Raw genomic sequence first — 16,051 nt, forward strand, 5'->3', positions numbered from 1 at the left:
TCTTCTCAAAACTCTGGATTCTGATAGAGGGCAATGAGACTTACACCTGAGTGCAAAAATGGGGGCTCTAGACCCTTCCAGAGCTGAGGTATCGAAACTCAAAATTTTGACCCGAAAAAAAAAATCGAAAGGGGTACAACTGTCGTTTTTTTTCCGGTCGAAATTTTTAGTTTCGATATCTCAGCTCTGGAAGGGTCTAGAGACTCCATTTTTGCACTCAGGTTTAAGTCTCAGGGCCCTCTATCAGAATCAGCGCAGTTGTCAGGGGAACCACCTCAAGGAAGCTTTGCTCAATTTGTGGAGTGGGTGTTGGTATCCTGCGGGTCATCTTTCACTGTCGATGACGTTACCAGCCCCACTCGAGACCGTCCAGCCCCAGACCGGCCGCCTGAAGGGTCTTCACCATCCTGGCAACGCCGTCAGCTTGCTCCGCCCTGGCAACGCCCTCAGCTTGCTCCGCCATGTCCACGTCCTGCTCCGTCCTGGTCACGCCCTCAGCCTGCTCCGCCCTGGTGGCTTCCTGCTCTAATTCAGCCATGCCCTCGTCAGCCCCCCCCCCCCCCCTAATTTTGTGATTATTGTCACGGTGTAGCGTGGAATGAAGACAGGCTGAGGCTGACGCAAAGCTCCAATACAAAAACATTTACTCAAAAACTCCAAACAGGTACAAGGAAGACTGGCAGAAGATTACACACACTATCCATGAAACATAATCAAGAACCGACAAGCACAGACTGAAACAGAGAGATCTAAACACAGATACAAAATGAACACTAACAAGGTGACGACAGGTGACACAGATGATCAGGACGATGAACAGGTGGATGATTGAGGGAGTGAGTTCAGGTGTGGAGACAAGAGGATGCTGGGAAGTGTAGTGAAGATGACGAAGACAGAATGGTGCAGACGAAGACTGTGACAATTATAGAACCAGTGAATAATTTTTCAATGATTATTAAACTTTATAAATTAATTTGCTGAAGCATGTTGATTTTCTTGCAGTTTTTAAAGTCTTAAAATGTCTTAATTTTTTACCATATTAAGGCTTATAGTACAAATATTTAACAATTTAATTAATGGGGTCTTAATTACAACAATAAATGTTTGCATGTTATTTCAGCCATATTGAGGTCTAGAGAGAAAACCATTTTACCTGGCCCACTTTAGCTTGAATAAAGTCCTGCTCAGATGTATAAGAAAGATTAAAGTATAATTTCTGCAATAATGTATTTAATTACCCACCAAATTGGTATCAAAAATGAAGATTATGCACTGGGGAAAATATTTAGACCTACCTTGCTTAATTTGAAATGTCCTAAATACATGGAAGTGCTAAAAAATATTAAATAAATGTCATAGAAAGAATAAAATTTTACTTTCTAACACATGTTGAGACATTGTTACAACATTATTTTTTTTTTAATTTAATGTTCAAATAATGTTTTGGCAGATACAACCTTATAATTCTAAGCGAAAAGTGTTTTTTTTTTTTTTTTTAGAATTAGAAGGTTCTATCTGCATTTGACCCATTCCAAAAATCCCCATTTACAAATTTGAGGATTTTGATATTGTATGTTTAGAATACATTTAGGGTCCCTGTTATTTTCATGTTTGAATGAAACTTGTTCCCCATATAAATTTTCCTATATGTAATGCAAAAAATTTGAAGCTCAATATCTCAAAACTGCTCAGAACGCAGATAGAACCTTATAATTCCAAGGGGACGATACTGAGATCCCACATAGCATTTATGCCATTATAAATATCTCAGCTCTGGAAGGGTCTAGAGCCTCCATTTTGGCACTCAGGTCTAAGTCCCATGGCCCTCTATCAGAATCCAGTTTCCAGAACATCAGAGAAACTCAAAATTTCGACACAAAAAAACAGACAGGGTTTTTCTCTGATCTTCTCTGATTTCTCTGATCTTCTTGAAACTCTGGATTCTGATAGAGGGCCATGGGACTTAGACCTGAGTGCAAAAATGGAGGCTCTAGACCCTTCCAGAGCTGAGATATTGAGATCCCACGTAGCATTTATTGCTTAATTTGGTTTGTCTAGTTTGTTGTAGGAGAAAGGATGTTCACAAAGGTGTTCTGTTTTGCCAAAATATTCAAAATACTAGTCATTTGTAAATGAGTAAAAGCAGAAGTCTGTTTATTGGATAGTTTTATTGAACATCCAAGCCCAAATAGATACCTTGTTAAAATAAAGCAAATTACTTTCACCAATAGATTAAAAGACCATCACAACTGCTGGATAATTGAGGTCAGTATACAGCAGGGGTGTCCAGGATTAGCTGGTTTAGGTGTTTGATTAGATTTGAAGGTGGAGCAGAATTTGACAACTCTGTATGAGTCTACAGCAACCATTATGTAAAACAGAAAACTTTTGAGCCCACGTGTCACTCAATTCTTTTATTTAAAGAAGTGGTTTGCTGTCTACATTAGCTGAAGTACACAGGTGTTCTGGAGTAAAATCCCACTCAAGAGATAGATGGAGAGTCAACTCAGAGCTTCTTAAGGCAGGTTCCCAGTAAAGTTCTCCAGGTGAGTACCATCTTTCTGAGTTGTCTCACTTTTTCAGGGCTTCAGTCAACTCTGGTACAACCTAGAAAATAATACAGAGAGAGTAAATCAACCATGACTGACGTATTGATATAGTTTGAAATCTAATCGTACACTGCTCGGCCAAAAAAAAAAAAAAAAAAGGTTGCTTGTTTAAATTTAAATGGACTTAAGCGTCTATGATTAGCTCATTTTTGCAGTGATTATCATGCTTCTAGCATGTGATTATGTTTGGCAACAGTTCTTCTTACCCTGATTAAACAAACATGTAGGAAGACACAGGATTGTAGGATTCATTGAAAGTCTTCGGGATGTGCTGAACATTTCCATCAAGAGGTCCTTCAAGTTTTGGTCAAGATCTTAAGTCTAGTCCACATCCCACAGACTTTCAATGAATCCCACAATTAAATAAATAAATAGGGTTAGAAGAAGAACTGTTGTCAAACATAATGTAATGTAATGATCCAATCATAGACTCAAGCATTTGCCTATTTAAATACAACTTTTTGGTCCCAAAGTAACCCAACTCTTTAAAGTTTTCTCTAGTGTTTAATAAAGCACACTAGGCAAGGTGGTTGTCATTTAAGCACAACCTGAACCGTTCCTACATCGAGGTTCTCATCCAAAACCGAGATGGTCCTGTATTCCAGAACATCCTGAAAAACTATATCACCCACCCCAATATGTCCCCGGCTCATTTTTCAATCTAAGGAAGGAGGAGAAAGCCCATACATTTTAATCAGTTATCTGAGGAGTGACCGTATGTAAACGGATCCGAGTCGCCAACGCTGCCCATCGTCGGCAATCACTTTTACACAGTTTACCTGCGCACCTGTGTCGAGCACGCACCGTCTGAATAAAAGATGAACGACAGGGCAAACACAGGGAAATAAATGATGATGCCGTTACACGAAGTAAACACCAACAACAGATGGATGTGGTGTGTGTGGCAGCCCTCTGGCACCGGGAGTGTGTGTGCCACCTTGAACTATGGCGTGCAGCCGGCCGTGTAAAGCTCTGGTGAGAGGAGACTGAAAATAAAGGTGAAAAACTATACCCACACACTTGTGCTTACTATCAATTACTTCTCTGCTCTGGAAGGAGAAGTTGTGTATAAGGCTGCTAGTTGGAGTCGCCACTGATTAATTCAGCGACTCAATAATTCACAAGTTGCACACTTTCCATTAGGTGGAATAATACGCCCTGCAAAATTTAAAAGAAATATGCGACAGCTTTTTTTTTTTGAGTCTCTGGTTTTGGTTGTAGACTGGGCTGGCTAAAGAAATGAATACCAGGTCATTCGAAATTTACAGAGCTATTAATATTAAACAAACGGTCCTGCTGATTGTCCGAGGCCCTGGATTAAAATGTCTCTGATGACCTGATTAGGATCTTTTGTGCTAATGAGATTCGTGTTTTAGAGAAAGAAGATTGTATCTTTCTTGTTACGTATACTTCATCCTTCCTTAGTTGGAGTGTCAAATGGCAAAAGGCTTCTCTTGTCTGTCCTGAGGAGTTGGGCCCATTTTTATCTTAAGCATTTGTTGCTTTTATTGATGAAATGAGTTGAAGTAGAAACGGCATCACATCAGTGTCAAAATTAACACTTTTTCTTCAACATGACTTTTACGTAAACACACACGGCACTTTCAAGTCAAGTGGCGTGTTATCCATACGCATTTTGAGCTATCTTTGTGCATGTACACGCCGTTAAATGTCTAAGCGAAAGCAAAATGTAGATCTACGTCTGGGGAGCGATATTTTTTTCCTAGGATGGTAGGGGAAGACTCATAAATGGTATTAACCCCAGTGACGGGTAGCTTTAGGGACGGGTCATATATTTATATATACAGTAATGTAACGTTAAGTCAACGGCGTTCATAAACACGCTGAAAAGCGATTATGCGTGTTGATGGCACGCCAAAAATGAAAATATGAATTGCCATGTCATACATACGCCATTTCATGAGATCAGTCTGCTTTTTTTTTTGTTGATTATTTTCATGTTTTACCTTTATGATAGTAAAGACATATCATCATTTATGTCAAATAGTTGCAATTAATCAGTAAGTTTAAATGTATTCTTAATCTTAATAATTAGGCTGTTTCCTGTAAAATCAACAACTCAAACATCAATAAAAGTATATTAATAAATGAAATAAATTCTTAATCGAAAATATAGTTACAATAAATACATAAAAAAAACACACTGCATAAGTCTATAAATATTTCAATTTCAAATACGCGTGGGTTGTATTTTTCGCCCACATGTTTTTTAACTTTTCATGTTATAGCCAGTCCAATAAAGGCTTTTTATTTTTCTAAAGAAGAGTGCCTTGGATTTCCTTTTTTCTCACAGTAAAAATACAATTGGGTTCAGACTTGTGCCACATGAACACCCCAACTCGCTAACCGCTAGGTCACAATTCCGGCTAGGAATCTTACCTTGAACAGATCTGCCACTAGGCCAAAGTCAGCCACCTGAAAAATAGGGGCTTCTGGGTCCTTGTTGATGGCAACAATGGTCTGTAAAACAAATAAGTAAATTATTTATCGTGGTGGGCCAAATAACAAAAAGAAAAACACTGCATGGTATGCATGTAGAGCACTGATTAACTACAGTGTCCATAAGCTAACATGAAAAATAATTCACAAATGTCTATTTCCAGAAAAGTGCGAAAACTTTCAACCCCCAAAAAATGCCAACACAATTTTATTATAAATGTCTAATCGACGTGAGGATGCTCCTGTACGAACACATGGAGGAAGATGCTAGTGATGGACAGAGCTCTGGCAGATTGTTTAGCAGTGCTATGAGAAACTAAGATGGAGAATAGAAAATGCAGATGAATTATGGATGATCGCTTTTAAAACACTCCATCCCAATACATCGTCACACTTGAGAGAGTTAACTCGGCACGATCGGGGAAACTCTTGAAGACCTCTTCTCAAGGGTGGGCTTTCTCTAATTGAGGATATTACCACAGAAAAGAATATCTTCTTAGTGTGTATACAAACAGTACCTTGCTATCTTTCATTCCAGCAAGATGTTGGATAGCGCCAGAGATGCCAACTGCAATGTACAGCTCCTGTAGAGAAACCAAGAAAAGAATTAATTTTATAATATATCATACAAATCAACAGTTCTTCTGAAATAGCATTACGTTTATGACGCTGAACCCCGAACACATTCATTTATTTGCATTTCATTGCCTATTCAGTACTCAAATAAATCTCACTGCATTTTTACAATTAATGGCAAAAATTAGATTCTTGCTTGCGTGTACAGAATTTCAACAATTTAGCATTGTGACGTGTACCACTAACAAAGGACGTTTAAAACTCTCGGCATTGGCTCGGAAGCTGACCTCCCGTCCCAGAGCACAGGCCACAACATCCTCACAATTACTCAAAAGAGGAGTGCTTGGGGGATGTGGCAGGACTCCCCCTCGCCTCCACCCTTCTCCCGAGGGAGTGCTACATCAGTGGCTCTCAGCTTAATGCACTGCTCCATGAATATTTCAGTGCAGTTTAATGTGGCTGTGGCGCTCTCCCGGGAGCCACCGCTTCAATTTGTGAACACGCGGCCAGCCAGCCGGAGCTCTAAAAGCCAGGAGGAGGAGAGAGAGAGGGCTGGTGTTTCAGATGGGCTGAAGTGATGGAGACCCACAAACATCTCAGTATCCAGACCATGGGGGAGCTTGAATTGGCTGCTGGTGGATAAAAGTTTGCTAACGACTTCGAGTTACCGGATAATTGGTACAAAGCATCTAAAAGCCAATAACATTTGATGACAGAAAATATTTTATCTAGGCTGAATCAAAAATATCATCTTAATGAATCAATCAAATCAATTTTCGATCCGCATGAAATGGAAACATGAGACATTATGGAAGTCTTTCCACAAAATAGGGCCTGAATATCTTAATGTTTTATTTATTTAACAACAAATGGTCCGTGAAAGATGGTTCTTAGCGTTTAGAAAAAGAATAAAAACTAATTACAATAGCAAAATATTAAATATAATTTATTTATAAATATAAAATTATATATAATCAATTAAAATCATAAAAAAAGAAGTTAACTTGTGATATATATATATATATATATATATATATATATAATTGATTAAATTGATTTTGAATTGAAATTTGAAATGATCATTGTAATAGCAAAATATTAAATATAATTTATTTATAAATATCAATTATTATAAATATATATATATATATATATATATTATAAATATAATTTAAATATAATATAAAAAATTAAATATAATATAAATATAATTTATTTATAAATATAATTTATACATTTTAAATATGAAATACTGGTTTGAAACTTTGAATTATATATAATCAATCAAAATCATAAAAAAAGAAGTTACCTTGTGATATATATTTTTTTTTTTAAATTGAAATTTGAAATGATCATTGTAATTTTTGCAACCCTGTTACCAAAAATTGGGAAATTCTTCTTTCTCCATTTTCTTTTCTACCAATAAACAGAATAAAATATGCAAAATGGGTAACACTCGGGGAAGAAAGAAAAACACCAAATGAATAACAGGGTAGCAAGTAACAGAGTTGAAAATGGAGCTGTTATACAGTAGGGACTAGCTACCTATACCTATTGATACACTTATATTTACAATTAATTAAAGAAAAAATATTTTTTCTATCATTTTTTTTCTTGGATAACAGGGTTAAATAGTTCTATATATAACTATAATCATAGACTAGAGTGAAAACAGCTCCATGTCATTTATATAGTTGCAGCGTCATGGTGCTTGAGATTGAGATTTTCCACACAAAAAAAAGCAACAAAAACCTCCAAACCACGTATATCTAGTCACCAAACCATCACCCTGCGGGCTAAAAGATTACAATTAACCACAAAAGACATACTCAATCGACCCAAAACAACCCTCATCCATCTTGACTAGAGTTCATTTCACTGGTAGAACTCATTCGGGACTTGTTCAGGGTGAATACTAATGCACAATGGTCGGGCTACGCTTGACAAGCTTGTCAAAACATTTGGAGAATTTGGTTTGGGGCTGATTTGCCTGGTTTGAGCTCAGGGCGGACCTGTGCGGTGCGCGGCTCCACTAATGGCTCTGCTAAATCATTTACAAGCCGGAATGCGCCATTAACTACATCACAACGCCTCAAAGCTCGGCTAATGTGTGGATAATGACAGCTGGGACGTCCCACTCGGAGCAGATAATGGAAAATTAACCTTTTTAAAGGGCAACACGGATCCATCTTTCTGGATTCAAACAGAAACAACAATTAGATGTTGCTGTATTCAAAGTCAAGATGGTTTATCAGTCTGAAACCCTGAGGGGTTTATCAACTAGTGTTGAACTTTGAGAAGAATTTCCCTCTGTAAAGGCAGTTAGTGCATCTGAAGGACTGTAGGACAGACTGAGAAATGACACAACTTGGTACTTACAGGAGCCACAATCTTTCCAGTCTGTCCAACCTGCATGTCGTTTGGTACATAACCAGCATCAACTGCGGCTCTGGAGGCACCAACTACGATAAAAAAAAGTGGTGGTTTGATTTTAAATTCCTATTTCTGTAATTAGCTTGATGAAAAACTAACACTTAACAAAGAGTCTAGGTTCAAATCAATGATTCGGACAAAACAAACAGCGTACCGGCTGCGTTCAGCTGGTCAGCGAGGTCGTAGAGCAGTTTGAAGTTGTCGCCACTCTTCAAGCCCCTCCCTGTTATGACAGAGATGGCAGATGGGCATGAAATATGAAATTACTGACAAGGTTATGAGTCCAGTAGGATCGATACAGTCTCAGTTTACTATTGATTTTCTGAGCCAACAAAATAGCCTAGAGAAATTTCAAGGGAATACCCAACATTATGACACAATGAACATAAACACAAAGATGATGTAGTCCCGGTGGGAAGTGGTTTTAGTTTAATTGATGTTATTTTTCTTTGATTTAGCAATAAAGCATGAGAGTTTGTGCCGTATTGCATTTTATTAAATTGCTTGTCTATAATAAAATATTAGAATAATAAATACAATAAAAAAGGAACATGTTTTCATTAAAACGTAAAAGCACATGGTATCATTTTTAGATTTTATACATTTATTTTGTTGCATTTATTTATTTTCATAGCATCAAAGCTACAATACAACTTCTTAAGAAAATATATAATAATTCAATAAAATCTTTATATTTAATATTTTATTCAATTAAATTTGTATACAGTTCAAACAAACAATGAATGTAAACACAAATATGATGTAGTTTTAGCGGTTTTAGTTTATTGTGATTTATGGATTTTTTTTTATTAAGCAATAAAGTATGAGTTTGTCCCTAATTGCTTTTAAAAGACTGTTTGTTGTTAAATGATTAAAAGAATCAGATATCAGTGACTTCTTGACACATCAAATGGTTAACAAGTGCCTCTATGGGTGTGGTGCAGTGATATATGGGTGAACAAGCACAATCATATTATAATGCTGTTGAATCATATTTAAGCACAGCTGAAGCTGCATTTGGACCGAATTATACATTTTATAACATGCATTAAAGGAGTAGTTCACTTTTCAAAAAACTTTCGCTGATAATTTACTCACCCCCATGTCATCCAAGATGTCCATGTCATTAAGGTTTTTGATGAAAACATTCCAGGATTTTTCTCCATATAATGCACTTCACTGGTAACGGTTCAAGGTCCAAAAGACAGTTTAGGTGCAAACTGTTCAAACGACTTTAAACGATTCCAGACGATGAATAAGGGTCTTATCAAACGAAACGATCGCTCATTTAAAAACGAGTTCGAACAGGAGAGTCACGAACGTGCGTCACAGAACAGAGCAAGGCGACCATTTGAGCTTATAAAACTTAAACTTTGTTATTTATTTTTTAATGAGCGATCGTTTCGCTTGATAAGACCCTCATTCATCATCTGGAATCATTTAAAGCCCTTTGAACAGTTTGCAGTTTGTACTGAAAGTGTCATTTGGACCTTGAACCGTTTGGTTCCCATTGAAGTCCATTATATGGAGAAAAATCCTGGAATGTTTTCATCAAAAACCTTAATTTCTTTTTCGACTGAAGAAAGAAGGACATGGACATCTTGGATAACATGGGGGTGAGTAAATTATCAGCAAAAGTTTTTTTAAAGGTGAACTACTCATTTAAGACAATTTCCTGTAACGTCCAATTGTGGTTCTTGCACAAAGTTCTTACCTCCAGACACCACGACTTTAGCACTGGCGAGATCTGGACGGTCACTCTTGGTTAGAGTTTGTTCCAGCCACTCAGAGACTCCAGCAGCGGCAGACGAAGAGACTGCAAAAGCAACAACATCTCGTGAGGAGCCGTCCAAATAAACATGCAGAGTTGTTCCAAAATAGCCCTTTATGATCCCTTTAAAGTCAACGTTTAAACAAACTAGGCCATCAAACCCTTGCAGCGGAGTGGAGGATTATATACAACACTAAACACTATAAACCTTTGTGTGTGGTATCAAAGTCAGCGTGACCTTAAAGAAAAACATGAACAAACAACAGTGTGTTTAACTTTATCAAACGACCGAGTACCTTCCTCTGAAGAGGCGCTGCCCCCGTCTACGGCCGCAGGTTCAAAGGAAGTGCCTCGAACCGTGAAGATCTTGACGCTTTCATTGCACTTGACTGTGCTGAGGGCATTTCCTATGGCCAGACAACAGCGGAAAAGACATGAGATCACAAGAAATTACACATGTTTTATTTTCTTTGTCATGCAATTAAAAATTTTAATTGAATAAATTACAATATTTTTATTTTATCCACCTTTTTCTGCGCCCGTTCTATTTCCCATGATTCATAGCGGGTTCAACTGACTGGATGGTTTTCTACTTCCTGTTGAAGTATTTGTTTACATAGAATGCTAGCAGACTAGTCCAGACCACTCATCTAGAATGATAAGTTACATAGATCAGCCGTCCAGACATTAGAAAAATATCAGTCTACACATGCGTTTTATATTCACGGACATGACCGCTCTGAAAGCGACTTTAAAACTTTCACATAGATCTTAAAGAAAAACCACAAATAATTTCAATCAATGTTTCATCAACCATTTGCCTGGTTTTAATAAATAAGAAGTATATAAACGATAGACGATCATGACGGAGGCGACAGCGCGCAATCTGGACTTTGGTCTCATGAATGAAACTCGGCGTAACGTTATCCCTAACCTCACAGGCCTGAGAAATATATAGACTATGCATCTTTGAAAGCAGAGGTAGACAACTAACCAGCCTAACCTTATAGAGCTGTTATTCTGCAGCAGTCTGCAGCGGATGTTTGCTGGATTAGGGAGATCGTGCAGTCATGCATAAGCTATATCCTTTGGAAGTTATGAAGAAAAGAAAAATGTTTATTTTGTTTTTATCTGTGATTTAATAAAAAAAATAACGTGATCAGATCACATTTGATTTTTTTTTTTTTTCGATTTAGTTTAGCGAGGTGGGGATGAGACAATCTAAAACGCATGGCAAAAAAGAATAAGACTCGAACCGGAAGTTGACAACCGGCGTCGTCGTCATGGCAGCGCGCATTGTTTAGAGCAGAAAAAGGTGGATAGAGAAACAAGATTCCACTATATAATCATTTGTATTAAGGACATTAACACACATTAATACATTTTATAATAAAGACCATCAAGTGTTCATTCAAATACTTTTAGGATAATTTAAGTAAATGTCCCTGAAGAACCTTTATATGGAAAACCTTGGACATAAATGATTACCACAAGTGTAAAAAAAAAACACTTTTCATTTGATGTTTTCCACAAAAAAAACTTAATGTGACGTAAAATAAAGTCTCATAAATTTCAAGTGTTCTGTGTTTGCCAAAGATAAAGTGGCCGGAGTAATTGGGAAGTATTTATGGCAGTAGAGTTAATGGATGAGGAACAGAGAAATAATACATGCAAAGTGGAACAAAAAGGCTCCAGGGTCCCCCTTAGATAATATATATATATATATATATATATATATATATATATATATATATATATATATATATATGCTTTGTTTTAAACATATGCTTTGTTTCAAGCCAGTGTAAATCACAGCGCGTCTCCGTTCACGTAGCCAACCAATGGCCAGACTCCTAAATCACAAACTCCATGTTAAACAAAGAGAAAGAGATATGGAACATACAAAGAAGGTTATTTGAAAGCACATCTGGAAGTGCTACTGGTGTATTCGCTTGTGTGCTTACCAGCATAAATGGTCCTCACAAAGGTGTCTGCAGATTTGATCTCAATGATATCTGAAATGGGAGCCACATCCAACTTGGCGGCCACTCTTGGAAGGAGATTCTACGAATAAAGATATACACTCAGCATTAGTAAAGACAATCGGATGCATTTGAAGCCATTAAAACACGCACGTCCTTAATATCTGCAGATGCGGTCGAATTTGATTTGTTTGGAAATAGCATTATTTCGGCAGGCATTGATCAAAACTCATGTCTGAAAACTTTGGCCTTCCTGCATCGCAGACGGAATAAATATCGTGCAGTCTGAAAAAGAGCTCCAAGTTATGTCTAGAGGTGAAAAATATTGCATAGTGGTAATTCAAGTGTTTTATATAGTGACATAATGAAACCAAATCCACCACTTAAGAATCCATCAAATAAAATACGTTTAGCCAGTGAGGAAATTGAGACTAATACATCTCTTTGGTCTGGGGTTAGGCTACATAAGATACTGTTTAATGTATTACAATTCAATTTAAATACCATTAGATCTGCTGCCTGACAGTTTGGCTGTGGAATGACAAATAACCTTGCATATAATAGAGCCGCGCTTATTGAGGACGGACTTCTCCCACAACTCCAAAAGTAAGAAGCCTGATAGGGGCTTGGTGGTATGAGAGTTTCTAATCCATTTCCCATTTGTGCTTTGCGCTCTGGGAAATAATCAAATAACTTCGAAATGAGTGTAACTACAAAACCCTGCATTAAGTAAAACATCTTCACTTATCACAGGTGCAATCACATGGAAAAATAAAAAGGTGTGTATTTTTTGCAGTATTACAAAAAAAGTGTTTGTCAGCTAATGTAAAAGAACAAAACTGTACAGACATTTTGTGAATTCTGAAAAAAAGTTTGTGATGTGTAGTGATTATATGTATGGTCTCGATGCGCTGCATGTTTCAGAGTAAAGCACCGTGTTCATTTTCAGTTTTCATTCCCAGTAAATGCTTCTCTCCAAGTGCTGTGTGTTTGAGTCACTTGTGTTCATTTGGGAATCATAGAGAAGCAATAAGGTCTCGCTGTGGTTTCCCTCCAAAATGAAAGCTCAATGGTTTAATGTTTGAAAAAAATAAAAAAATAATAACATAAATGTTAGTGTTGTAATTACACTGTTTTGTAAAATAAGACTATAATAATCATTATTAACATTCCTATTTATAACAATAATTCTATGAGTACTTTTACTATAACATATATTGTTTTAAATACATTATTATCATGACTATTAAACACTTGATTTCTTTAATTTTACAGTACAATAGTGCAATATAAGATATATATTTTATTTTGAAATAATATTTGTTTTTGACTAACACAATCAAAAACATTTCTGGTCATTAAAAAAAGCTGAAATCAAAATGAATAAATAAATAGGAAATACTTTTTTATAAATTTATAATAATACATTTCTGAAATAAATTATTTTTAAAAAGTACTGAAAATATTAACTGGAAATAAATAAATAACAACAAAACGACAAAAGCACTTAAATTTACTAAAAATAAAATGCACATGAAAACTAAAAATATAATAAAACGAAAACAATGATAGCACAAATTTTACAATTTTTTTATTTTTATGAACTTTTATCAGATTGTACAAAAATAAATGTTTTTAACAAAACTTTGTTTAATGAATTTAACATATTTGCATTGATCTATTTTTTTTTATTTTATGATAAACTAGTATAAAATTTTTCAGAATGTACAACATTTCTGTACAAGACAAATTTGTCATTGCTGACAAACACTTTTGTGTCGAGCAACACCGTTTCAACGCAAATTTTTACTCGCATTTGGTGCTTTAAAACCTGGCTAATATGCTAATAGTGTCCCGTAGATGGAGAAACCAGCTCGTGAAGACATGCAGCGCTATAGTAGCAATCCGTGAATTAAATAAATGCATTAGAAAACTTAATTTGCAGTTAATTTAGTAAATCGTTTAAGGCCATTTCATGATTTCGGTCATCACTCAGTAACCATCATCCCCCAAAAAACATTTACGCAATTCACATGGGTCATACTTTTCAGGACGGAAAAAACAGATAAATCAGATCCCTTAAAAAATGGAGATCAAATTTTTGTACCATCGAATAAAAGTTTGTCTACAAATAAAGAAAATGTATATTGTGTTTGTTCTGATAAAGGTTAGTCAGTTGTTGTTTTTTTAAAAGATACAAAAATGTCAATTTTGTTCAAGCTTATAAATCAATATAATTTAAAAAAAAATAGAAAAAAAATATATGCATGAATTTTGTTCAATCTGACAAATGTTTTTCATCAAAATAAAATGCAACACTGGTGGTCCCACAGTGTGTAAAAGACATATAATGGCTCAATGATCTGAAATCTCCCTTTCGTCTGTCTTATATTTACCTTTCCGAAAGCAGAAGCTCCCGCACAGATGTGTGTGAAACCGAACTGTTTCTGAGTTGCCAAGATGAGGGGCGTCAGCTCCTCTGTGAAAGAAGCAGAATTTAGTTTTCTACTTAAATTACTCAATACCATGCTTTCTTTAATACGATAGATTTTTTTTCAAAGTCACTTACACTTACTAACCAAATACTTCCAAATGTATGAACAAAACCTGAAGTTTACCTGGCATTGACCCTTTGTACGCTGCATGTTGAGCTATCAGAATTTTCTTCACCCCTTGAACTTTGGACAACTGCTCTGCAACCTGTCCAAAAACCCAAATCAGAGCCCTGAAATCAGGCTTTCGACTTGCTACACAGAAGTGAATGAAAATTAAGAGAGAATACCTTTGCACAGTTCGTTCCAGCAACTAAACAGGACACGTCACTGCCGAGTTTATTAGCAGCGGTGATGGCGTTCAGGGTGATGGGGGTCAGCGTGTCATTATTGTGCTCTGCAACAACCAGAGTACTCTGAAACCTCTGAATCAAACCAGACTGGAAAGAAGAAAAAAACTATTTGGTCAGTCTGACACAGTATGATATAAATAACTGCCATGCTCTTTCACCCAAATAACCGATACAAGGTTACTTCTATTGAATGCAGACTGGGGCAGTGCAGCCAAACACTGTTTAATACACCATAGAGGTCATTAGAAATCTGATTTATAACATGGATCTGATACTACTTAGGGTCTGGCCTAATATATTAACATTTCAATGTAGGTCTTATTTTAAATGCATTGTAGGTCAATCAGTTCAAGACAGTGAGGAGGTTTCATAATGCACTGTTTACATGTTGCATAACCTTGACAGATAGCTGGCTAGCTCTGTTTATTAACTAATCATATTGATGTTACCAATGCCTTAAAAGTGTCATGAACATATTTAAATATCAATATTTCTGTCTAAAGCTGTTAAAAACAGTAACACTAGTATGAGAATATGTTAAAGTTAACTTAAACGTGTAACGTTAGTTAGCAGGCTTTATATCTATAAAAATAAAAAATAGGTCAGCAAAGTAAGTCAACCAAACATTTGACATTTCGTTTTAACCATCACATAAAATAAAACAAGCGTATATAGAAAAGAACAGCAGTTTAGTAACATATTACACAACTCCTGCTGAACTAAATAAGCGAGTTAGCCAGCATGCTAGGCTTTTTTTCGGGTCTATTTGTGTCTAGAAAGGTCAGTGAACGAATAACAGCTTTAAAAGAAAGTGCGCACTGGTCAATGTGTCGTTTCGACGGGTTTTTCTTACCAACTGCCTGAGATAGGTCTTGTTGACAGCTTTGAGCATGATTACAGCGGCTAACTATCAGCATCAACACTGCCACTGTTTTTGTAACAGGGGATAGAGGTTGAGTTGAGTTCTCGCGAGATCAGAAGAGACACGCCCCTCTTATGTATAAGTCATTTTGTAACATTTTTTTACATTTTGTAACATTCGTTACAGCTCAAATGTGGTTTTCTTGGAGGTGATATTCTTCCGTATAGGTACTCTTCTTATATATAGGGAAGATATTTGGAAGAATGTTTTAATCAAACAGCTCTCATTCCCCGTTGACTACAATAGTAGGAAAAAAACATACTATGGTAGTCAATGGGGATTGAGATCTGTTTGATTAAAACATTCTTCCAAATATCTTCCTTTGTGTTCAGCAGAACAAATAAACACAAAGAGGTTTGGAACAACATGAGGATGAGTAAATACTGACAGAATTTTTGGGTGAAATAACCCTTTAAATTAAGTAGGCAACGCAACAATCAACTTGGATGTTTA

General features: G+C 36.2%; 1 protein-coding gene across 1 annotated transcript; it reads right to left on the minus strand.

Moving 5' to 3' along the window:
• Nucleotides 1–2,399: 2,399 nt before the first annotated feature.
• Nucleotides 2,400–15,662, minus strand: etfa (electron transfer flavoprotein subunit alpha). The gene is made up of 12 exons (XM_039647009.2): nucleotides 15,530–15,662; nucleotides 14,614–14,763; nucleotides 14,450–14,531; nucleotides 14,228–14,310; nucleotides 11,814–11,913; nucleotides 10,146–10,256; nucleotides 9,793–9,894; nucleotides 8,233–8,301; nucleotides 8,025–8,107; nucleotides 5,588–5,653; nucleotides 5,010–5,090; nucleotides 2,400–2,607 (listed from the first exon to the last, which is right to left on the minus strand). Exons 1-12 carry the CDS (start codon nucleotides 15,566–15,568, stop codon nucleotides 2,572–2,574), a joined length of 1,002 nt encoding a protein of 333 aa, XP_039502943.1. The 5' UTR covers nucleotides 15,569–15,662; the 3' UTR covers nucleotides 2,400–2,571.
• Nucleotides 15,663–16,051: the final 389 nt, after the last annotated feature.

Source organism: Pimephales promelas, chromosome 25 (genome assembly GCF_988280905.1).
Source record: "Pimephales promelas chromosome 25, fPimPro1.hap1.1, whole genome shotgun sequence".
NCBI lineage: Eukaryota > Metazoa > Chordata > Actinopteri > Cypriniformes > Leuciscidae > Pimephales > Pimephales promelas.

Coding starts and splice junctions, on each gene's coding strand:
- etfa (XM_039647009.2), bottom strand. CDS start 15,568: ATGCTCAAAGCTGTCAACAAGACCTATCTCAGGCAGTTG. Junction 14,764..15,529: donor AGACCTATCTCAGGCAGTTG/GTAAGAAAAACC, acceptor TCTTCTTTCCAG/TCTGGTTTGATTCAGAGGTT. Junction 8,108..8,232: donor TGACCAGCTGAACGCAGCCG/GTACGCTGTTTG, acceptor TTTTTATCGTAG/TTGGTGCCTCCAGAGCCGCA.